We start from the raw sequence: 24,509 nt of genomic DNA on the forward strand, positions 1-24,509 counted from the left end.
ACATCTGAATGACATCCATTGTTTTTTGGCAGCGTAAATAAAAACCCACGCGTGTGCTGCTCCCCTGATGTAAACACAGCATGACTGATCATCTGTCATCTGCACGAACCTGCTTCGTATTTTATTCCAGGTCGACCCGGAGTATTCCGTAAATCTCACAGAGCACAAACTGGGGAGGAGGGGAATCTTGTAGTTACACAATAATGTCATTATAATAGACTATGCACAATTTCTCCATAGCTGTATGCTAGAATTAAGTCCTCGTAAATAAACTCTACTCTTTCCATTTTTCCACGGACGTGGTCTGTTGTCCACAGACAAACAAATGTTTTTTATACATATATATATATATATATATATATATATATATATATATATATATATATATATATATATATATATACACATACATATACATAGCTACACAGCTATACAGCTCAGTGTCTGAAAGTGCATAAGGTCGAACAAATCGCGGGGAAGGGAATGTTGACAGTCATTATGTGTATTACTTTCTCCATCCACACACACCTCTGTGTTTGGAGTTGTTGGATGGCAAAGCAAACTGTAGGGAGGGAGAGAGGGGGCAACATTTAGCCCGCGGGGTGCAGCAGGACAACAACCTCGGCGAGTCCCCCACCCCCCCACCTCCAAAACTGTCACACGTGTACTCTCGCTTCAGTTAAAGCTGGCTCCTGAGCCGCTCGGACTCCTGTTTGTTTCATTATCTCCTCGGTTCCTTCACGGTGGAAGGGAGGTGATTCTCTCCGCCGCCATTTTTGGGGAACTGCTTATTTGTAAAGAAACTTTGCTAGCTGCTTCCTAACGTTAGCAGCTAGCTGGTTGGCCAGTACCCTGCCTGCCTTTCCTGCAGCTCGTTGTGACAGTTTAAGCTTGGCAGTCAATCGTTATCCAGCTCAGCTCTTTGCTTCGCTTTCATATAAATATTTATTATTTTCACTTGCTGACGAAAATCGGTTATTGCTAAGGAGAATAATCGGACTGGGCAGAATGACCGTCTGTATTTGGGTAGGGCAATTATGCGGTTAGATTAGCGAATTAGCATTGCTAACTTATCGGCTAGCGAATTCCGCACTCTGATTTGCCCGGATTGCTTTGCCTGCCCGTGATTTAGCCACAGACACCTTGCCCTGCTCTGTTTCCGAGTAACCGGATTAAGCAGCCGTTCATACCCCCACTTCATCTCAACCTGTGTGGATTCATTTTTCTTTTCTTGACAAGGTGAGTTGATAACCAACTTTAGCGTTCTGCTAACGTTTACTCTGTGTGTGTTGATTTGTTCTCCCAACGCTATATACTGCAACGGAGCTTAATTTCAATATATCTTATCTTACGAGTTAGCCAGCCAAATAGGATGCTATTTTCCAGCTAACCAAAAGTTGCTGTCACAACTTCTACAGTGTGTCACATCAACAGATTTTTTTAGCCCGCTTATTGGGCAAGTTGAGTCACCCATTGTTAGTGTGAAGACAGTATGTTTTTAATGGCGATGTGACATGTCTCTAATTGATCCAAATGTACAAGGGGAAATGCTGGGGAGCTAAATCGAGAGTTGTTATCATGGTAGTAAAAGGATGGGCACAGATTGCTTTACCTAAGCAGCGTTAGCTAGCTGCTTTAGCATGCTAATCCGCTTTATGCAACTATGGTTGAAAGCAGTGCCACTCCCTCGTTTTGTTTTTGTCCACTGTGGCTGTACGGCAACACTGAGTGAAACTCGCCTCTGAGGAGAGGAGGGTGTCTGCTTGACAAGTTTGTTTACCTCTAAGGGACCTCGTACTGTCTGAAAAGCTATGCAGTGTAGCGGTAGGTGACATTGGTCCAGGCTCATCCTATGTATGTCGCATGCTTTCACTGGCTTTGTGTTTACAAGCGGCGTTGGCCAGCACAGTCTGACAAATCATCGTTGCCGTGTGCGAGAACGGGTAGCGCTCACGTCGGTCGGCGGCTGGTGTGGGTTTTTTTTGTTTTGTTTTGTTTTGTTTTTTTAGTGCATTGACGTGAATCGCATTCTTCAGTTTTCAGTGTTGATATTGCGTAACAGTGGATATTACTCGGCAAGCTTCCCTTCTGCCTGGCTTATCTGCGTCTTTGTCGCCTAACTTATGCATTACACAGAGGACCAGCCGCACACGGAGGCAACACGGCACTGAATGTGGTTCAGTAACGCCGGATTTGTGGCACCAAGTTCATCATGCATCCAAGGCGTTGCGCTTTGTTTGGGGTGATTTCTCAAATGTCCCAGGCTTGGTGGCTGACATGCCTTCTCTAGATCTTTGTGTGCAATGTAACAGGACTTTCTCTGCTACTCACTGATCACTAATTTTTCTGGCAGGCTGCCTGTCTGTCTGCTTTCCAGGTTCATTATAACTTGGTCTCATCTGATCACCTGCCAGTTGTTCATTTACATGTCTGCATGACTGTCAGAACAACAGTGCGTTCACACTGTCAAGCTACAAACCAGTGAGTGGTGCCCAGTGTCTTGATTGCTGGAGAAGCCCTTAAAAAGTTGTTGCCAGTGTTATATCAGGGTGATGTTGAATATGAGCAAACTGCATAATGGATTTAAGCGCCCTCAGGAAAACTGGATTAGACACCAGAGCAAAGCCTGCAGTGGTTGCTCAAGTTGAGATCAAAGGCAGCCAGTAGTAGTCTTGCCTTATTGTAGTGAATAATATATAATACGCTTTCACATGTAATACCATGAACCTTACTTAGCTTATTGATTGTACAGTGCCTTATTATTGTATTTAATCTTTTTATAGCTGGTATAAGTGATACCATGATAGTGATCCTCAGGTTCCATTTGTGGCGTTCAACATTCAGTAGTATGGTAGAGAGGGGAAAAAATGATATGATCGTGGAGATGTAAACCGTAGCACCTATACCTTTTTTAAAAAAATATATATTACATCTGTGTGCATCATGGGTGTGTTTTAAAAAATCTTTTGACATCAGCGGTGGTCAGCGACACAGATAATAAGACTCATTTTTTAATGAGATTCTTTTTTCCATAATAAGGAGAAATAAGGGGAGACGTCTGTAATTGAGGGTGGTTGCTTAACACTTGGAGACCAACAACATATTTGATGAGTCAGAGTGAGAGCAAGAAGTCGGGGGTAGGGAGGCACATTTATTTTATTGTTTTCAGGTGATCAACTGAGGATACACACTTTAAAATGAGACAAAAATGTCTCAAGATTGACATTGTGCATCCTGTATCTTAAAACCAATCATAATCTTTAAGTTCACTCTCAGATTTTGCTAATTATTTTGATTACAATTAACTGAAGGTTTAAAGAGTCTATTTGACCATGTTTTAAGTAAGGGATGTGAATGAAGAAGTAGTTTGTACTATGAAAGTGTATGCCTTAGAGCTTATCAGCTCTTCATATTAGGGCTAGCATGTTTTTCTGACAGTTGTGCAATACACAGCAATGACGTTAAACTTCTAGCAGTTGAGCTTTTGTACACCTGAGTCACACGCAAGCCCATTTTTCCTGCTCGGGTTGTATGCCTTTTCAGACTCCAAAAATACACCTGTTCTGTTGTTGATAACCCATTGAGACCTGCTTTTATTTCAGCACAGTAAATGGATCAGGAATCAGATGAATTTAAGATGTGACCTGTAGATTAGGTAGTAATCTAATGTTATCAGAACTTATGCATATTCTCAAATCCAAAAAGTCCTTAGACCAAGGAGCCCATCCGGTTTGACGAACCACATCCACTGAGACATATGAGTATTTTGGTGTGTGGATGCCCGTATTTGCTGTTAAAGGGGCCATTTTAAATACATTTGTTTTCCCTTCTCTTGTTCAGAGTAACTGTGGCATGTCGTTGACGCTCCTGACACTTGTCGCAACTGGAGGGGTGTAAATAGAGCTTTGTGATAGAAACTGGATGGTTCAGTCTTCTTAGCGTTTGGTCACTGCGTCTCTCCTCTCCATCACCAGCTTTGCGATGGCACGAGAAATTGAGATGTGTTGTTGACATTAGGTAGCTTAGCTAGAGAGCGTTCACTTCCTCTACTCAGTGCAAGCCACAATCTGTAATCGGTCTGGGAGGCAGGAGCTTGGACACCCCACCCTCCATCCCAGAGGGATACAAATGTTGCGTGTAAGCCATTTTAATAACATCACATGCAGTTCATTAAATTAACATTTTCTCTGAACAAACAGTTATATGATGTTGCAGTGCTGTTGTTATTGTTTTTCTTTTTAATGGGGCGGCTGAGTAATTAACAAAGCATGAACTCAGTTTATTGACTGGTTCAAGCACAGATGAGTTACACATGACATATTTAATTTTTCATTTTTTAAAATTAGTACCTCGACTGGGGTCGTTTATGAGCTGTAACTACAATCATGCTTCTCTTTTGGGCTTGAGAAGATTTTAATTATTGTGTGTTAATTAAGCGTGTGTTTTGAGAATGTTCTAAGAAATGAATAAGGAGGAGTTCACTAGGACCAGTTACATCAGGCTGATACATGATCACGTCATGAGATGTATCAACTAAGTGCATTCCTATTTTGAATTATTTAACAGTACAGCATAAAGCATCTTCTAGGCACCATTTGTATGAATATGTGTGTATATATAACAAACGTAACAAAACTATTAAATTCCAGCAGTTCTGTTGAGGGGGGGAAGCATATCCATAGGTGATCATAGGTATTCTGGTTAATAACTCCAGTCAAGTACAGTAGGCAGTGAGGGGGTGTAATCGCCCAAAAATAACTAAACACAAGCATGTGGGTGTAACATGGATGTGTTGAGGAACTAAGGAAGAGTAATCGCTCCAACAGTATGTTTAGTGTGGTGGCTACCAGAACATGTGGAGCAATGTTAACCTTCATACTTAATCTGGTATTACATTTTGTATTCAAAGCCATTATTGGTGTAATTGCAGCTTGCCAAATAAGACTATGAATCATCCGCTTTCAAGAATAAAAAAAGGTTAATTGGAGTCTAATTAATAACAGTAATTAAAATGTGTTATGTTGTAGTAATGGATGTTTTAGGATGGGTTTCAATTGGCTTCTATTAAAATTCTTTGGAACATCCTGTACATATTTTTCTCTGCTGTTGGTGAGCCGTCTGGCCACAGCATTGCTCCACTGTAGCTAATCCTGTGGAGCTGAGAGAAATTCACTATGGAATCAATAACTTATTTGATTATTTATTATCCTTCTCCATTTCTCTCTCGCTCTCTCTCTCTCCCCCCGCTTCTCAATCACACCCATTGCTACTCAGGTTTGTGTATTGCTTGCGTCTTCATTAGGCATCATGGTGAATTTTACAGTGCAGAGGAAATCAATTCGCATAACTCTTCGAGAGAGAATCCATTTTCTCAAGCAGTAAAGCAGAACAGTGTCCAGCACTTCTCCTCTTAATAATTGCATGTGCTTACACACATCTAGCAATGCAGCTCAGATTTTTCCAGATTTAGTCATGTGACAGCGTTCAGTGCTTGATTCGCACTTCTCTGCAGTGTTATTTAAATTAGAATTAATCTTTGCTCCTTTTGTTTCTGTATTTCCCCTAATGCTAAAATATATACATATATATAGGCTCCTGCCTACGATAGCCGTAATGCTCCGACAATCCATCAAGCAGTGTGGGTTTGTAGCTTAGCAAAGTCCTACTAAAACATTTGACAGATTTACGAGCGCCGTGTACCACATAAAATCGTTTCGAGGTCAGTAAACACAACCAGAATTCATACATAAGGCACACGGGATTATAAGGGGCGCTGTCGATTTTCAGAAAAATCAAAGGATTGATTTTAAGTGTGCCGTATTTTCCAAACAACACGGTAATAATGACGGCCTGCTAGCATGCTCTACCAAAAATAGTGCTTTGTTGTGTATCTGACCGTCGCCGCCATGCTTTTTCCGCCATGTGCGTATGAAAACAAAGGCACTGCGCATGTGCGTTTTACCCATATTCTAGTGTTTAATATATTTATTATTTTCCACAATGAAATACAAAAATACAAAGCAGTTTTACCCATATTCTATCGCGATATTTCATTTTCTTATCTTTGCCCAACATTATATCGGTATTACCGTGAACGGTATGATATGGCCCAGCCCTAATTGCAATTAACCATTTTAACTGCTGTTTTTTAAGTTATGCTTCATTACACTAACAGAAAACCTGCATCTTTTACATTTTAAAGTGTAATAATTATGTGAATAGAAAAGCATCTAGCATGAGAGGGGAAAAAATTACCATTGTAATAAATGACCACTGCAAAACACTATTGAGAAATTATGTAGTTACATTTGTATTACCTTTCGGTTACCTTTCTAACTGCTAGACGGTATACTAGATGTACCAGTTTTAACTTCCTGGATGGCACACATTTTTTAAATACCACCATGACGGTGAATAGTCAAAAGTTGTAGCTTTAAAGGTTCCACTGAGACAATGATTGCATTAACTGGCCATATTTATCAGGTACAGTTCTAATGTGGTTAAAAAATATATAATTCATTTACACTGAATTATATTTAACATGGAAAATTTAAGTAATTACAATGTATATAGTTTGGAAAACTAGTAACTGTACATTTACCAAATAACACCGCTAAAGCCTTAATCACACAGGTCTAGACACCAGTTGTTGTGTATTAATGTGTAATATGTATTCCCTGGTTGGTTATTGAGTTAATGATTCGTGATTACTTTGCTGTGGCCTTCTGTAGTTTACATGGAAGATACCAACATGTCTGCAAACACCATGTATTCTAGGTGCACTTGAAAAAAGGGCGACATGTCTGCAAACACTTGGAAAATACTTGCCAGGTGGGAGTGAGACTAAAAGGCACAACACAAACCAGAAACAGAAAATGTTTGCCTTCAAAGTTAAAGTTGTGCCTTACCAATAGAACCAAGCAATTTTACTTTAAAGGAGAATCTTTTCCATTTTGTATCTCACCTTTCACACTATTGCTCGGTGAATAGTTTCCAAATGTTTCCAAACAAGATGGCATCTTCCATATAAATTACTGATGACCACAGCAACTTGCTAGTGACCAGAGCAATGTAAAGCAATTTTCAGTACAGGACCGTATACCTCTCTGTCATCAATTTCATGCTAGCGAATGCCAGCAACCTTCAGCAACCACTGACCATCCGGTTCCAGAAACCATACTTTTCCCTTGTCACCAGTTCCTGCCAGTTGGTTTCAACAGATCTCTAGGGCTGTGTGAGTGAGGCCTAAAGGGTATGCTGAGTAATGCAGGGTAGTAAGTACTATCACCGAACATTAACAGCTGTGAGGGGCTCTATGGCTACTTTCATCAGTACAGTAAAGACAGATGGTGGATCAAAAAAAGAGTGCAGAGGTTCAGCAAAATGAGGCATCTGTGTTCATTTCTGGTCGCAATACTTCTGTGTTTGGCATTTATTGAGTATGGGGCTCAAGCAGCTCCGTCTTGCACAGATGTAAGAAAACAGGTGAGGTAAAGATTAAGCTAATAGATGTTTGTTTGTTTTTTTTAAACTGTTGAGAGAATAAAATTTGTTTCAAAGCTGCCATTCAACACTACCAAATATACTCACCTATAGAAAGTGCCGCCAAGTATCACTTCTATAAGTATAGTTTGCCAAAATAATGTTATTGTTATGCATCTAATAAGTTTAATAATAATTTATTTTGATTAAAAAAGAAACCTAAGAGTAGATTATTTATTTGGGTTTTTGTTGTATGTTTTTTATGTGTTATTTTTTTATATATTTTTTTAATGTAATGACTAAAATGGTTTCATTCTAGTCCGTTTTAAATATATAACTAAATATATATAAATGACTTTGTTAATATTGCTTATGTTAAATAGAAATAAAAGGCTTGTTAGCATGTAATGTTGTAGCCGTGCATTGTAGCAATCTGTGAGATCAGTGTGGTGCATTTATGAGGAAGTGTAGTCACATGTCTGCTAGAAAAAATCACAGAAAACTTTGACAGCAGACTGTTGTTAACATTTTTGGTTGTTGCTGCTGCTCTGAATGCTTTGTCAGTATATCGTTCTGACTTTGCGACGAGCTTTTAGCTTAGAGCTGATATTTTTCTTAATTTGTCAGCAACACTGGTTTGAAGCTTTTCTACTTTCACGCACAAAATCCCCAAAATCTCAGAGTACACAGTACATGTGTAATCACATCTCTAAGCGTTAACTTTAAAGTTAACATGGCCGTGCCATCTGCTTTTTTTTTTAATGCGGTAAAACTGCCATATGTAGATGTTGTTGTGTACATGCTACATATCGTTACTGAAAAATGTTGATGAGCTTGACTGGCAGCACATGACATGAAGATGTTATGCACTGCCTTTTATTGGAACACTAATGCATAGTTTCGCTTTTCTTTGGCAGTCCAGCACTCCTGTTGGCCCTTTGACCAACATGAGACTGGATGTCATGTGTATTTTGGGAAATTCACACAAGTTCACATTAGCATCTCACACCAAGTAAAACCTTGCTGTTGAAGTTCCATGCATGATGTCAAGTATGTGCTTAAGAGTTGTCTACCATATTGCATGTGATATAATCACTGGTTGCTATGGAACAATGTTAATTCCACAACTGGTTGGCAAGTGGTTCCTGGAGTTTGTTGGCTGTCGCTCGGTGAAATTGATTGCAAAGAAGGTGCTGCACCAAAAAAACCTTTCCATATTTGTCTTCAAATACTCCCTAACTACCAGCCAAATGAGAAGTAGAGAAGGTTTAGCTTCAGAATAAAAGTTGTGCCTTAGCGCGGTAGTCAACATGTTTCAAAAGGTGCAACTTTTACTTTTGAAGGCAAACCTTCTCCATTCCCGGGTTGTGTCCCACACTCCCAAAGTGAGAGCAGAGCGGCTGGCCAGTATTTGTAGACAAGTCTGTCACATTGATACAATCTACAGGCAATCTCACAATATGGTAGCAACCAAAGCAATCACAAGGAGGTTTTTGCCAACTGGTTGGAGAATGCATTCTTTTTGGTAGCGACAGGTGGTTGCCAAGCAGTCACTGACAGGTGTGAATGGGGCTTGAGCACTTATTTTTCCAGCAACTGCTATCAAACTTCAACTACTTCTGCTGGCTTAGAAGTTAATGTCCCATGGATAGTGGTCACATGTATGCAAAATGTCAATACCTGTATATTAAATGTTTCGTGTATAGTTAAATTGACCCCTGTTTATTGTTGATGAAGCTTAAAAGTTTGCTTAACAGCAAAGTTTTAAGCTTATTTGCTTTTTTTCATTATGGCAGAATTAGAAAAATCTGAATCTCTATTCACTAGAATCCAATAGAATAAGACTAGACCTCTGTTTTTCTTACTTAAGCATGTTTATATTAACAGTTTGTATTTCATTCTGTCCAGAATATTTATTGTCTTTGAGGACTCTGTTTCCCAATTCTTTTTCTTTCTTTTCTTTTTTTTAACAGTCAGCTGGATAGCTTTTTTTTTTGTACATAATTTGAATGAGGCTTGTAAACAGTATTAATCTTGCATATGTAAATGTGTTAGTTGTGAGTCCGATGATGCAAATATTTAGCCCTATGCCAGGATTGATCAGTCAGTGCAGCTTACCCTTCATTTCTGCAGGCCAGCTCATAGCAGTGGACATGAAATCAATTCTTGTGTTGGAATATTTGTATTGTCCAGTCATCCCAGTAGTTTAAAGATCTACAGTAATTGCTGAGGCAGTGCTAGTGATGACTCAGCGGTTAAATTAGTGTCAGTAGCTGAAGGCCAAAATCACCAAGTATAATATAGTTCAGAGGTGACCTTTCTGACCAACTCGGTCTTTTGTGTTTTTCTTTTCATGAAATATAAAGCTATATTCTTGCCCTGTCACCCTGTGAGCAAACAAGCGTTTGAGAAAATATTTCATTTTTGCTTTCTTTTAGGTCAAAGTTGTGCTCAGATTTCCTTCTTTCCTCTTTGAAGGTCTTTGACTCATCTTGCTGGTATCGTCAAACTCTTGTTCCTCCTCTGCAGGATCAATGTGTTTCATCTTGTCCTTGCTAACACATCTCGCTGTCTCTGTCTCATTTTTTGTCCATGCAGGCGCCCATGTACTGGTTCCTTAGGGTCATCGATTACCGCAGATGAATCTTCAGCTGCTTTGCCATAGCTCAGCAGCCAGATAGTCCCATCGCCTTTGCGTGGGTGATAAGGGACTACATTAACCAGGATGCCCTCCTCCGTAAGGGCAGGGAGCCTCAAGGATCCGGAGGTGGCTGAGCTTTTCTTCAAAGAAGATCCAGAGAAGCTTTTCTCCGACCTCCGAGAAATTGGCCATGGCAGCTTTGGCGCCGTCTACTTTGTAAGAGAACTGCATCTTTACTCTGACACAAACAAAAGACAGAGTCACTTTGGATTAGATGAGTGGTTTAAAAAAAAAAAAAAACCTGTTCACTTTAAAAAGTGATAAAATCAGTTAAATAGTGTAACACTGAGCCCATAAACTCCACAGGAAAGTGTTTATTTGGATGTAAATGTCCTCAGAGGTGTCCCTGCCTTTTGGCCATTATGGAGAATGCAGGTTAAACATACTCCTGGCTTCATTTTTCAGACTCGAAAGTTACTTCCATCTTTTAAAGAGATCTTGATAAACAACATGTCAAATGCAGATAATTAATGTTACAGTGTATGTTCTGATTGCAGCATGTACCAACAGTGTCCTTCTCGTTTCCCAGGCACGGGATGTGCGCACAAATGAGGTGGTGGCAATTAAAAAGATGTCCTACAGTGGCAAACAGTCTAATGAGGTGAGAAAATTGTGGCCAGAAAATAGATCGAAAAAACACAAATTGATGCAGCAAATCATGAAGCATTGATGCCAAATAATCCAAATCCAAATATAAAAAGAACGTTATAGGTGAACATTGTGCTGTTTCTGAGCTTCCAGCAAAGTGGAATTCACTTTCTTGAATCAGTAACTTTGCTGCAGACACAGCCACCTCTGGTTCGTTAAGCCAGTCAACGATTGCCATTTAAATTTTTATTTCACCAACAGAAATGGCAGGACATCATAAAGGAGGTGAAGTTCCTCCAAAGGATCCGGCACCCCAACAGTATAGAATATAAAGGATGTTACCTCCGTGAGCACACAGCATGGGTGAGTCTAGCTTACAGGCATGCATAATCTCACGCTGCCTAGCACCGCTATTCTTAAAATGATGTCATGTTTCCAGCTGGTGATGGAGTACTGTCTTGGCTCGGCCTCTGACCTGCTAGAAGGTGAGAAGCAAACAGTTGTTTTTACTCTTCTAAATGACATGTGGATATTTGAGTGAGTTCACATTGTTCTGGTTGTTTTCCTGCAGTTCATAAAAAACCTTTACAAGAAGTTGAGATTGCTGCCATCACACATGGTGCTCTGCAGGGGCTGGCCTACCTTCATTCCCATAATATGATCCACAGGTGAGTGAGGTCCTCAATCAACTGTTTATTTTATTTTATGATATTTTAAGTATCTTAGGAAGCAACTGTAAACACTACATCTCTCCACTTATCCACATGCTGTGATGTTCTCTCTCTCTCTCTCAGGGATGTAAAAGCTGGCAACATCCTGCTGACTGAGCCTGGCCAAGTCAAACTGGCAGATTTTGGCTCTGCCTCCATTGCCTCACCTGCCAACTCTTTTGTGGGAACGCCATATTGGTAAGTGAAATCTGTATGAAGTTAAAGTGTAAGTGTAAGCGTGCGTGTGTGTATGTTTTGCGTGCATAAACCAGAACTGAATTTATCGATTCTTTAAGTGGGTGTCTGTTAAAAGCAGCGATTGAGCAGAACTGATTGTATATTTTCATATTCATACCCATGCCTGCCGATATAGTCAAATGCTTTGATACTGTAATCAGTAACAGGATTTTGACCTTGCCTTATTTACTATTAATTTACCCTATATTTATATTATGTGGCTTTTTGTCTGATCCCTTGTCCTGATTTATGTTTTTCCTTGAATTTATCCAGGATGGCCCCAGAGGTGATTCTAGCTATGGATGAAGGCCAGTATGATGGAAAGGTGGACGTCTGGTCCTTAGGGATTACCTGTATAGAATTAGGTGAGTGACAGTGTGTTTGTATGATTGAACTGACATTTATAAAGCTAATTTTCTAGTCTTGTTGAGAACTCAAAGCACTTTAACCTGCAACCCACATTTAACCAGACATTCATACAGTGCTTTATTCTATGTGTCTTAACTTTATCTACCTCACACCCGTGGGCCAATATAGAATCAACAGTTATCTTAACTTGTGTGGTGCTAGTGCTAATAGTGTACCACCACGCCACCTCTATTGTATCAATAAAAATGTAACAGCAGGAGAAAGTTACTTTTACTGGAAATGAAAGATTAAGGATTTTCTTTCCCTGACAAAGTGATTGTGATGTTTTGTTGCATCAGTAGTGTTTACTGATCACAGTTGGGTATTTTTTTTTACTTCTCATCAGTTGTGAAAGGCAGCTTTAACCCTTCACTTACTCATACCAGTCACCCTGTAATTAAATTGGTGTCTGACTGATGTCGTTCTGTTCCAGCGGAGAGGAAGCCTCCCTTGTTTAACATGAATGCAATGAGTGCCTTATACCACATAGCGCAGAATGAGAGCCCCACGCTGCAGTCCAGTGAATGGTGAGGTGTCACACATGCACTCACAGTTTATCGTCTGTGTAGTTAAATTCAGATGTCTGCTGGGGATGTGAAACAAAGGTGTATATTTTTTGTGGATGCCAGCAGAGAGTTATTCTATCTATATCTAGTGTTTTGTAGCTGAAATAATGATGTTTGTTTTTGATGCCCACTCTCTGTGTCGTTGTTTTTTGACAGTCTCTCTTCTCCTCGTCTTTGTTCCAGGTCAGAAGATTTTAGAAACTTTATCGATTCTTGCCTTCAGAAAATCCCCCAGGACCGACCGCACTCTGACGACATGTTGGGTGTAAGTGTGCGCACATGTGCTGATGTACCGTACACTGCAACACAGACAGAGAGCAGCAGGGTCACTGTGCTAAGATGTGATACTGACGAGCCCTCTGTTGATGAAGCTCCCTGTGATGTTTGCACTCTGTTCTCTCCTCACATAAGCTTCTATTTTGATTCTTTAATCCTCCGTTTCCGGATAAACTGACAGAGACACACACAACCAAAACATGTACAGACACACACACATGCACACAGAGCTTGCTGTAATTACTATGGAGATGTGACTTCAGGGTCCATCGTTAAGTCACTGAGCAGCTGTCGTTTAGCCTGCTAATAGACTCTCTGTTGCTAATGGAAGTTGCCCTTAGGGTATGAAAACACTGCACATTGTCTTTTTGGTTTGTTTTTTTTTTTTGGTTTTTTTTTAAATGTCAACTTCTAAAACTGTGCCTATATCAAGATCAGCTGAAATGTGTTTTTAGCTGCTGCTTAGTGTGGTTTTCCTGTATGTGAGTTGTAGCCCAACTTAACCACCTTAAGCTGAGCAAACACTGCGGTTTTTTTTGTTTGTTTGTTTTTGTTTGTTTTTTTTCTTCAGTCGCCTTATTCAGCTTCTGCTCAAACTGCACGATTGACTCGCAGGGGTTAGAAGTTTGTAGGTCATGATGCAGGGTCTCACACTATACAGCCCGATGCTATGATGCGATCTGAGTGCTCACACTGTGCGTCCATAAAATGAAGGTTATAACAGAAAAGCTTCTCGTTACCCCACGTATACTACACGATGCACGACACACGATGAAGGCGAAACTCGGGCCGATAACCAAAACGGTCGCACGACTGAAAAATCGGCTCAAAATAAGCCAAAAATCGCACAGTGTATGCCCAGCATTAAAGTGCCTAGCAAATGCCTTTTAATCTTACGAGGAAATGCGTGACTTTATCTACTTGGGTATTATTCTTAGCTGTCATAACTGTCATAGCTTCACAGACAGTCGTCTGGATGATCTGCTCTTGTGCACATTTCTTCCCCTTATACATGGAGGTTCTGGTAAGCAGGCACATGGTAGGAAGAGTCATTGTCAAAATGTAATAGTAGCTTATGCGCTGACATTTTAACTATTGTGGCACTCATTCTGGGATTTTAATGTTATATATTAAGGGTTAACTTTTATTTCTGACTAACTAATATAACACATGTTCCTTTTGAGGATCTTGGGCTTAGGGTTAGTGCCAAACCACAACCGCTCAAGGGGCTTTATATTTTAAGGTAAAGACCCTACAATGAATACAGAGAGAATCCCAACAATCAGACGCCCCCCTATGAGCAAGCACTTGGCAACAGTGGGAAGGAAAAACTTCCTTTAACCTCCCGAACTCTTTCGTGGCATTCTTAGTTTCTTTTTGCTATTTGGGCTGATTGGGACCTGATGAATGTAAAAACAAAGAATTACCAGATTTTTTTTTCAATTTTTTTTTTTTTTTTAACCTGATTTTTGTTTCTGAGAAAAATGAGATCCACATATTAGGACATTTGTTTTAAATTTTGATAGAACAGTGGCAGTATAACGTCCTCGTAAGTGGATATCAGGCCCCTGTAGAGCAAAATATTGTATTTTGGTCTAGACAACCCAAAATGTGATGTCCAAGAGGGGAGAGAGACAAGACAGGAAAGTATTAAGGTATTAAGCTGCACCTCTTGACCTCTGAATTCAGGTGTTTTCAGTGTTGTTGTCACAGGTGTATAATAATCAAGCGGCTAGCCCTCTGCTTTTACAGAGGATGCAAGTTAAGTTCCAGCAGTTTTATTTGTGAAATTACTTCCCTCCTAGATAATCCACAGTCTGTCAGTAGTATTAGTCCAGTGTTTATGTGTTTGGGAACTGTGTGCTGGGAGCTTTCCATGACAGAGCAGTTCGTGTAGGTGTTTCTTTTGTTTGCAGATACTGTAACTTATTATTATACGCTAACTTGCAAATTTCATCTAATGTTATGAGACTGCAGTGTAAAAATCCAAGCTTCACTTGTGTTTCAGTAGAACTTCTGACATGTAAATATATTTGATCAGTCAAGAAAAGACTCTTCACACATGCAGCTTATTTTCCCCTGTTTTTTGCCTGAAAACAATTAATTTGTGTCATTGTCAGACAAAGAATATACATATTAATATTCAGGCGTAAACACACACCAATGGGATCATCACTCTTAGATTGACACTAATCAATCAATGCCTGAGCACCTTTGTCCCCAATTTAACTGGTGTGGTTGCTCTTGAGTTGCTGATCCTGAAGCAGTATACCCAGGCCTGGGCTGTAAGGCTTTTGTTGGTGCAGGTCAGCATAGAGGTTAGGGGCATAGGGAGAAGGGACAGCAATGATCGGGCATAGTATGAGACAACCTTGCCTGGCGTGAGTCATCCTCCCATTAAATCCCAGGGCTATGACCTCATCACTTGCATTCAATATCTTTTGGCAGTACTGAATATCCCATCATCACATTCATAATATTTGAAATGTACTCTGATGTCATTCTGATGTTATTTCCCCGTCTCCTGTCACGTTACTTTCAAACCTACCAGTTAAAAATGGACATGCAAGTAACTTTCCTTTCACCGCCCCACAGCACGAGTTTCTGCAACGTGAGCGTCCAGACTCTGTGCTGATGGACCTCATTCAGAGAACCAAGGATGCCGTACGAGAGCTGGATAACCTGCAGTACCGAAAGATGAAGAAGATCCTCCTTCAGGAGGCCCACAATGGGCCCACTTCAGAAGCCCAGGATGCAGACGAGGTGTGTGGACGATTGCTGGCTAGCATCCAAACTTGAGTGACAAGAACAGGCTTCATGTGGGCACACAAATGAATTTGCCACTTTAAAAGAGCTTTCCTCAGTAACTCTAAATGCCTTGTTTGTATGCATGTCTGTCTGCGTCTCCTGTGTCTTTCGTTCTTCCTCTTGTTCCCTCGCACGCCGTCTTTCTCTGCGCCACTCTTTCGGCTTTGTCTTCAGGACCTGGAGCCTGGTGGAGGTCGGACAGGAACGGTGAATAGCGTTGGCAGTAATCAGTCCATCCCCAGCATGTCTATCAGCGCTAGCTCCCAGAGCAGCTCTGTCAACAGCCTGAATGAAGCAGCCCAGGACAGCCGCAGTGAGCTGGACCTAATGGAAGGAGATCACACAGTCATGTCCAACAGCTCAGTCATACACCTCAAACCGGTAGGTGAAACAACTCGGACACATGCTAACAATTTAAAGGTGGATTCTTCTGATCTCAGTTTATAATAAAGCCTCACATGGCTTTGCTGGGAGCTTGGGCTCAAGTTACGTCACTTCACTCTCTCAGACCATGCATACATGTCAATGCTCCAAGTGTCTTTAATGTGCTCTTTCCACGGTTACACTGTGTAGTGTATCTTCTCAATTATTCTGTTGTCTTACCCCCCTCCAGGAGGAAGAAGAGAGTCTCTCTTTGGAACAAGCGGCCACCAGTGAGCCCACTGAGCCCCAGCCAACACCAGCTCAGGCCCCGAGGAAGCACTACCGCAACAGAGAGCACTTTGCCACTATACGCACAGCATCACTTGTAAGAACACATTTGCTTAATAAACCTTCCTTTGATTTGACAAAAGGACTGAAATATTATGTGTTATATGTTTAGCAAATGTTTAAAATTCCTTGGTGGAGACTTGCGAGTAGATTTGTTTACCACTCACAAGCACAAGTGTCTAATCAGATAAGTGGAATGTCCTAGTGTAACAACAACGTTTTGATAATTCTTCTTCATCGTCATATTGTAGGTGACACGTGAGATGCAAGAACACGAGCAGGACTCTGAGCTGAGGGAGCAGATGTCAGGATACAAACGCATGAGGCGGCAACATCAGAAGCACCTAATGGCCCTGGAGAACAAGCTGAAAGGGGAAATGGATGAGCACAGGCTGAGGCTGGACAAAGAGCTGGAGAGTCAGAGGAACAACTTCACCCAGGAGATGGAGAAGCTGCTTAAAAAACACCAAGCGGCCCTGGAAAAAGACGTATGTAGACAAACGAAACTAAAATATTAATTCAGAGGAAAAACACAGTTAATAGTCTGTAGAGACAACAGCGAAATGCTCACATTATGATATTAAACTACATTCATGTTCGATTTAGCTGAAGACGTTTGCCAACGATGAGAAGAAGTTCCAGCAGCACATTCAGGTTCAGCAGAAGAAGGAGCTCAGCAGCTTCTTGGAGTCGCAAAAGCGGGAGTATAAACTACGCAAAGAGCAGCTCAAAGAGGTAACGCACATCCGCCTCAGCAGATAATAAATGCAGCCTGTTTATCAGACTAAATAATTATAATTTAATTATAATTTAATATAAATAATAATTAGTAAATTTACAATATCCAGTACTGCACAAAAGTCCTGAGTCACCCCTCATTTCTTTATATTTTGCTTCCACTGAGCCAGACTTGTAATTTATCAATGTGGTCTGACTCAGTGGTTCTGCAGATTTTCAGTTTTTCTTTGGACATTGGCTGCTTTTTCATTCAATGTTTGTCTCAGTTTTATTGAGTTATTAGCTCACCATCTACTAATTTACAAGTGCTTTTTAAATGACTGTAACTCCGTTTGTGCAAGAGACATAATTGTAATGGGTTTGAAGAGAAGAGAAGACGAGCTTTACAAGGAGATTGCTGCCATGTCTCATAAAGCATTCACAGGGTACTGCTGTCTGAACAAAATCAGCTCTGCCTAGATTTTACCATGTGCGCTTCACATTACCATGACTCCTCCACCATTTTAGGCAAGAGAGGAAATTCAAATGGTTCCTGAAAATTGAGAATTATTTCGTAATTTTCCAGCCTAAAGTCCATGTGGCCCGGATGATTAAGACATGAGTACAGTGGATCTCACCCCCGTTTCCCATTTTGCTAGCAGGGTAAAAACAAAAACACATTTCACTTCAGTCGAGAACTCAAATATTTTTAATTTATTATCATCCAAGACAAAGACCGGGAACACGCTTCATTTATTTTTGCTTGAAGGTGGGTTTAAATAGTTATTTGTGAGATGTGAATTTTGACCGGCGCAGGTTAAGGAATGCAGGGCTTCAAACGCTTTTGTGTCAAACTGAATCCCTGCATATTTAAAAAAAAAAAAAAAGCTAAACGACACCTGTGTGGCAGGAGCTGAGTGAGAACCAGTCAACACCCAAAAAAGAGAAGCAGGAGTGGCTGTCCAAGCAGAAAGAGAACATCCAACACTTCCAGGTGAGGATCGCTCAATATGTACCATTCAAAGAACAAGTGAGATTTTTACTCGTCTGCCCCACAAAGCTTTATTTGCCGAGTCTCTTTGATTTATTTTATTATTATTATTTTTTTTGGCAGTATGAGTTCTATGGTTATTTATTACAAAACCATAATGTTTATTTCCAGGCTGAGGAGGAGGCTAACCTGCTGAGGAGACAGAGGCAGTATCTGGAGCTGGAGTGTAGGCGGTTCAAACGCAGGATCCTCATCGCCAGACACAATGTGGAGCAGGACCTGGCCAGAGAGGTGTGGAGAGAAACAGGAGAAACATATACCCAGCAGCACACAGTCTCACTTTAGATCACAGTTTTATGATACGTATTTGAGTTTTTGTTTGTTTGTTTGTTTAGGAGCTGAACAAACGTCAAACGCAGAAGGATCTGGAGCATGCAATGCTGCTGAGGCATCACGAGTCCATGCAGGAGCTGGAGTTCAGGCATCTGGCAACAATCCAGAAGGCCCGGGCAGAGCTGATACGCACCCAGCACCAGACAGAGCTCACTAACCAGCTGGAGTACAATAAGAGGAGGGAGAGGGAGCTGAGGCGCAAGCATGTCATGGAGGTCCGGCAGCAGCCCAAAAGCCTGAAGGTACACAGAAAGATGGGGACTGTTTCTTTTTCCTTTAACAAATAATTTACTATCAACACTTAACTGGAATTATTCTCATCTCATTCAACTTTTATTTTTCCCCTTTAGTCTAAGGAGCTTCAGATTAAGAAGCAGTTTCAGGAGACCTGCAAAACGCAGACTCGGCAGTACAAGGCCCTCAGGAACCATCTGCTCGAGACGACACCCAAGTCCGACCACAAGGCTGTCCTAAAGAGGCTGAAGGAGGAGCAGACTAGGAAGCTGGCCATCCTCGCCGAGCAGTATGACCACTCCATCAATGAAATGCTCTCCACACAGGCTGTAAGTTTCATAAAGGAAGATCTGCAACATTTATCAAACATAAGTCATTTCTGAGCAACATAGTGAAAATGTATCTATAGATTATTCAAAGCTAATTTGTTTAATATATTTGTGAAGGGCATCTTTAATGTTTTCTTAATGCATAACAGCCACAGAAGAACCCGTTTATGTAGGTCTGTTTCTTTGCTCCCTCCCTTAGCTGCGGTTGGATGAAGCTCAGGAGGCGGAGTGTCAGGTGCTGAGGATGCAGTTGCAGCAGGAGCTTGAGCTGCTCAATGCTTACCAGAGCAAAATCAAGATGCAGACAGACGCACAGCACGACAAGGAGAGAAGGGAGCTGGAGCAGAGGGTGTCTCTGCGGCGGGCTCTGCTGGAGCAGAAAGTAAGAATAGCCTTTGTCTAATGTCGGGATGTAGCTGAGTGCATGTTGGGAAGTGACAGGACTGCGGTTACCTCTGCATTTATATGTACCAATTCTCTGTAGGTGTTGCACATACAGTTTGTTTTATCTTTAGTACGCTGGGATTGTTCATACGTTTGGCCAGTAATACAAACAATGTAGTTGCCTGTTTTTTCTTCGGTGTCACATTGTGTTTATGTCCCCAGATCGAGGAGGAAATGCTTTCCCTGCAAAACGAGCGTCTGGAGCGAATCCGCTCACTGCTGGAGCGCCAGGCCCGAGAGATCGAGGCTTTTGACTCGGAGTCCATGCGACTGGGCTTCAGCAACATGGTGCTCACTAACCTGGCTCCCGATTCTCAGGGAGGCTGGGGAGGAGGAGGAGGAGGCCAGGGGGCTCAGGGGGGAGGCCACTGGCCGGGAGGAGGTGGAGGAAGCAGTCACCATAGTCATCACCAGGGGGGCTCCAGCTCACAGCAGTCCTGGGGTCACCCCATGCTGGCTGGGGGCCCACCACCCTGGAGCCTCCACCACCCTGGTGGGGGTAGTCAGAGGGGTAGCCAAGGAGGTGCGGGAGGGGTGAGGAACAGCCCGCAGGCTATGAGGAGGACGTCATCAGGGGGGAGGAGTGAACAGGGCATGAGCAGGAGCGCCAGCATCACCTCTCAGATCTCCAATGGATCCCACCTGTCATACACCTAAAATACACACGCACACACAAATTGTCTTAAAGCTAATATCTCGCTCCGAGATAACTGTACACACACGCATCACGCACATACCACAGTACATCTCGCACTGCACAGTACTGAGGCTGGGTTTACCTGAGCCCAGCCGCTCTCCTGTCACCACTGCTCTACATCAGTGTACTGCTAGCAGCAGTCTGTGGAAACCCAGAAGACTTGAGACTAATAAGATACCCGAGGGCCATTTACAGTAGTGCAATAGTAGTTTTCTTGTTGTTTTTTGTTTTTTTTACTGCAGCATACACTGCTGTGTGTGTTTGTTACTGCCGTATCAGTCTCTGTTGCCACAATCCCAAACTAGTGTGTTAATTTTCTATTGAGAGTGGTTTGTTTGCCATCTTCTGTTTCACAGTATTGTTTTAAACCCAAGTGGGACCGATTGTGCACAAAAGTGCTGAGCTTGTCCTTCAAACCAGATTTAAACTGATGAAAAGTTAAATTAGATTATTTATGTGTAGTTGGGGGAAGACTAGAGAACGGAAGGACTGTTTCAAGCGACGCTTGACGCAGCTGAGGAAGTTAATGGACCGAGAAAGAGAGCGAAGGTCGTTGTAAGTGAATAGCTGTGGGTGTTGCTGACTGTTTAGCTGCAGTGCAGGGGGACAGTTGTGGTGACAGTATTAATTCCAGCTCCAAAGCTAATCCAGCTGACTTGACGTGAGAAGTTTCAGCGAGATCATTTTCATGGAAAACAAAGCTGCGTACGTTCTGGTGCGAGTGCCATGCAGGTTTCTTGAGGACCGTGAGCCCAGCTGCCAAAGGTAAAGGTGCAGAGTTGGATTTGTCGTTATAGCTACTCATGCCAACAATACTGTGGTGTAGTGAAACACGTGCCGGAGAAAGGCAGTTCAGTGGACATTAATGCCACGTGGCCAAGGGAGCCACTTGTCCTTCGTGTTCAGCTCCGTTATCTCAGCTCTTGGGTTTCCACAGGCCTCTGGCCTTCACTCACACCTGCCCAGTGGAAGGCCAGTCTGAAGGGCACTTGGATCCTTATTAGTCTGCAGGCCCTATGACAGAGATGGGTTTTCAGCAGCACCTAACCTCAACTTTGAACAGTTTCAAAACTGGTGTTCACTCATCACTTGTTTGCAATACAATTTCAATCTGATTTGGCACCATTTTAGTGATGCACTATGCAGTTAGGAACAACAAGAAAAGAGAAAAAAAAAATGACACAAGCCTTTTGGCCTACCTCAAGAACACTCAAGTTAGAGCCTTGAATGTCTTGATTTGCACTTTGGCGTAGGCTTTCACCCACTCTTAATTGTTAATCGGACACATTTACACAAACATGTAGTGGCTATTCATTTTATTCGCCCAGGCAAACATTACGTAAGCCTGGTTTATAAATGCATGTGCGTTGAAAATAGCACACTTAGCCTTTGTGAGCTGAGTTGGATGTAAATTGGCAACACAGTCAGCAGCAGCAGGCAAATTTATTAATGTATAAAAACGTCCGTGAAGCTTTGGGAAGTATTATTATTCACAGTTGCCCGAAATGCCTTTTTGTTATTTCTTTGTTATTTTCTTTATTTATTTATTTTTAAACCTTATAAGACCCTACAGTGAAAACAAATGAACACAGAGTGAGGAGGAGCTTCACTAGCCCTCAGCTTGGTTGGTGACTGCTGAACGTTTTTGAAGAGTGGATGGGTGGTGATGCTGGGATCTCCGCTGCCATGCCCCTGCAACCTTCCCCGGTCTGACACCCCGCTCTGTCTCACCCCTGATGACCACAATGTCACATTCTGACCACCGATCTTGTCCCCCAGCATCCCTCCGCCTACGTTTCCTCCCCTCTGGAGCCTCCTTTTTGTTTTGGTTTTTTTGGTCTTCGCTCCTTCGCTCCCCACCTGGATCTTTGTGGAAAGAGCTCTCTCAAGTAAAACAAAAGAAGAAAGAAATATATATAAATGTTATAAATCTATAAAGAAGGATTATAGAGATGTAAAGCTAAAGGTGGAAAGTGTTATTGTGAAACAGAGTTTATGCATTATATGTTGCTGCAGAGGTGGAATGTACAGGAAAAGTGTGTTAATATTGTATATTTTGAATCTGAACATGTGGAGATCGAATCGACAAATCAGAGACGAGTTAACTTGCGATGCAGGCACAGCGGTGCGTGGCTTTAGAGCGGCGGCAGTTGAACGATGGATCGATTCGCGGCTGCTGAGTTTTTCACTGTCTTATTTGCAGCTGCGAGTTCTCGAACTTGTTACAGATATGCTGTTGTGAATGATAACAACACAACTGTAGGTCAGATTGCCTCGAGTAAACGGCAACACTTTGTTTTGTAGTGTATGAGGATGATTTTGCACATAATTTGAAAACTAGTTAGGTGGAGCCTTTGCTCGAGCACTGGCTATGTGTTACTGACATTGTACCCCATAGTGAAGACTCAGCCTCTCTGCTTCGTATCTTGGTGGTTTTTAAAGGACTTGGAGCTAAAGTAAAGGTTATAACATGAGGGGGAAAAGTCTTTTTAAAGATTTTATTTAAGGAAAAAAAAGAAGTGTTAAAATCTGAAATGGCTAAAATTGTTTCCAGATTCTTGCTGTAGACAGTAAACATTTTTGTCTTGTAGGGTCCACTGACCTTACATTTTCTGATCTGTGCACCAAGAGCCCTGTTTGTTTATGGTTCGACACAAACCATTTTCACACTGCACTTAATGATTTGCCTTTGGTGTGGGGGGGAGTACCAACCTGTACTCAATAGTTTGAATCTCTTTTTTGGCTCAGAAACAAAGCGCCAGTATGCCATTGTACCAACTTTCCCCCCAGCTCTTTAGTGTTTTTATGCCAGAAGGGGTGTTTTTAATTTCCAGATGATGTCTGCAGAGGGCCAAACGAGCGGTGGACTTTTAGACCTTCTCTTGTGTTTACTAGAACTCCCAGGTGTTTTGCGAGGCAGTCTACCTTTAGACCTCGGTCACTCTGAACTGGATCAGTTGCACTGATTGCACAAGTGACTGACCAGATTAAAGAGTCTACTGTGATCCACCCCCCCAACTCTCAGTGTTTGGGTTGGGGGAGGAGGTGACTGCTATTGCTGAAAGTAGGTGGGAGGCAGGCTTATGTCTCTGTACAGTCTGTTTTATCAGTATTCCTTTTATCTCCTGTCATTTGGTGGATCTTGCTGTTTTATTCTCCCTGGTCCAGAGATCTGTATTAAACTGTATTAAATGTATAGATTGTGCAGAAAGCTGAATGTTGCATAGCAGAAGAGAAAAGATATTCCTTACAGATGACAAAGTAAAATGTATAAATGAAATTCAAAGGCAAAGTTTAGGGGATAAATGTAATATTTTGTTTGTAATTACTATTTTTTGTTGGAAGAGGGCTACTGGATAAAGAATCATCTGTAATAAAATAATTTTAATATTTCTTTGTCCTGTGGTGTCTTGTATGAAATAGGAAATACAGTTATGTATGGATATGAAATGGAAAAAGTGTAACTGTTTCATTTTAAGATCTCCGGAGACCCCGGTAGAGAATTTTATTCCGCTTAATGTTTCTTCCTGTTAAAAGGGGGTTTTTCCTTCCCACTGTCGTGCTTGCTCATAGTGGGTGGTCTGATTGTGGGGTTCTCTCTGTAGTTCTGTAGGGTCTTTACCTTACAATATAAAACACATTAAGGTGACTGTTGTTGTGATTTGGCACCATATAAATGAAATGGGATTGTTTATAATTTGGATGTTTTTTGCAAAAATAGACATTTGTACTATTGTACCAAAGGAGGTTCAAGGAGTTTTGCACCAACAACCACCTCCATTGTGCAGCACAAGCTTTTGTACAGTTTGGATGAGTTTTACTATATTTAAAAAAATAAAAAAAATCATTTAACAATTTGTTGCCACAAATAAATAGAAATCATTTCAGTGGGCAGACTGTGAGAGAAGCAGGAAAAACTGATTAATAATTCCCTTTTAACATGTTCGGAAGCCCGTGGTTTCACTATCCAGTCATCATTTTACCAACAAATCGTAGGAAAAGTTGACGTTTTGCAAACGAAGTCATCTTACAAAAAGCCAGGAGCAGTATGGTTTTGATTTGTAGATACTTTCGAGTAGTGCCACCGACCTGTACCACAGAAAATCATCAGGGTTTGGAGAAGAGCAGAAACATTTCTAGCACTAGGAGCACAAACGCACACTTCTGTAAAGCAGCTGAGATTCCTGAGTGTTCTCAAAGTAAGTGGATAAGAATTA

At 41.5% G+C, this 24,509-nt stretch overlaps 1 protein-coding gene across 1 annotated transcript; it reads left to right on the forward strand.

Moving 5' to 3' along the window:
• Window positions 1–623: 623 nt before the first annotated feature.
• Window positions 624–23,685, forward strand: LOC308387071 (serine/threonine-protein kinase TAO1-like). Its single transcript, XM_080866953.1, has 21 exons — window positions 624–1,239; window positions 10,081–10,339; window positions 10,713–10,784; window positions 11,033–11,134; window positions 11,211–11,256; window positions 11,343–11,439; window positions 11,566–11,679; window positions 11,992–12,083; window positions 12,560–12,653; window positions 12,876–12,957; window positions 15,564–15,731; window positions 15,951–16,157; window positions 16,390–16,524; window positions 16,739–16,975; window positions 17,094–17,222; window positions 18,115–18,198; window positions 18,367–18,486; window positions 18,591–18,830; window positions 18,939–19,151; window positions 19,351–19,533; window positions 19,758–23,685. Exons 2-21 carry the CDS (start codon window positions 10,208–10,210, stop codon window positions 20,250–20,252), a joined length of 3,042 nt encoding a protein of 1,013 aa, XP_080723079.1. The 5' UTR covers window positions 624–1,239; window positions 10,081–10,207; the 3' UTR covers window positions 20,253–23,685.
• Window positions 23,686–24,509: the final 824 nt, after the last annotated feature.

The sequence above is a fragment of the Rhamphochromis sp. 'chilingali' genome (assembly GCF_963969265.1).
Source record: "Rhamphochromis sp. 'chilingali' genome assembly, chromosome: 19".
NCBI classification, from domain to species: domain Eukaryota; kingdom Metazoa; phylum Chordata; class Actinopteri; order Cichliformes; family Cichlidae; genus Rhamphochromis; species Rhamphochromis sp. 'chilingali'.

Coding starts and splice junctions, on each gene's coding strand:
- LOC308387071 (XM_080866953.1), top strand. CDS start 10,208: ATGCCCTCCTCCGTAAGGGCAGGGAGCCTCAAGGATCCGGAGGTGGCT. Junction 10,340..10,712: donor GCTTTGGCGCCGTCTACTTT/GTAAGAGAACTG, acceptor CTCGTTTCCCAG/GCACGGGATGTGCGCACAAA. Junction 19,534..19,757: donor GGGCTCTGCTGGAGCAGAAA/GTAAGAATAGCC, acceptor TTATGTCCCCAG/ATCGAGGAGGAAATGCTTTC.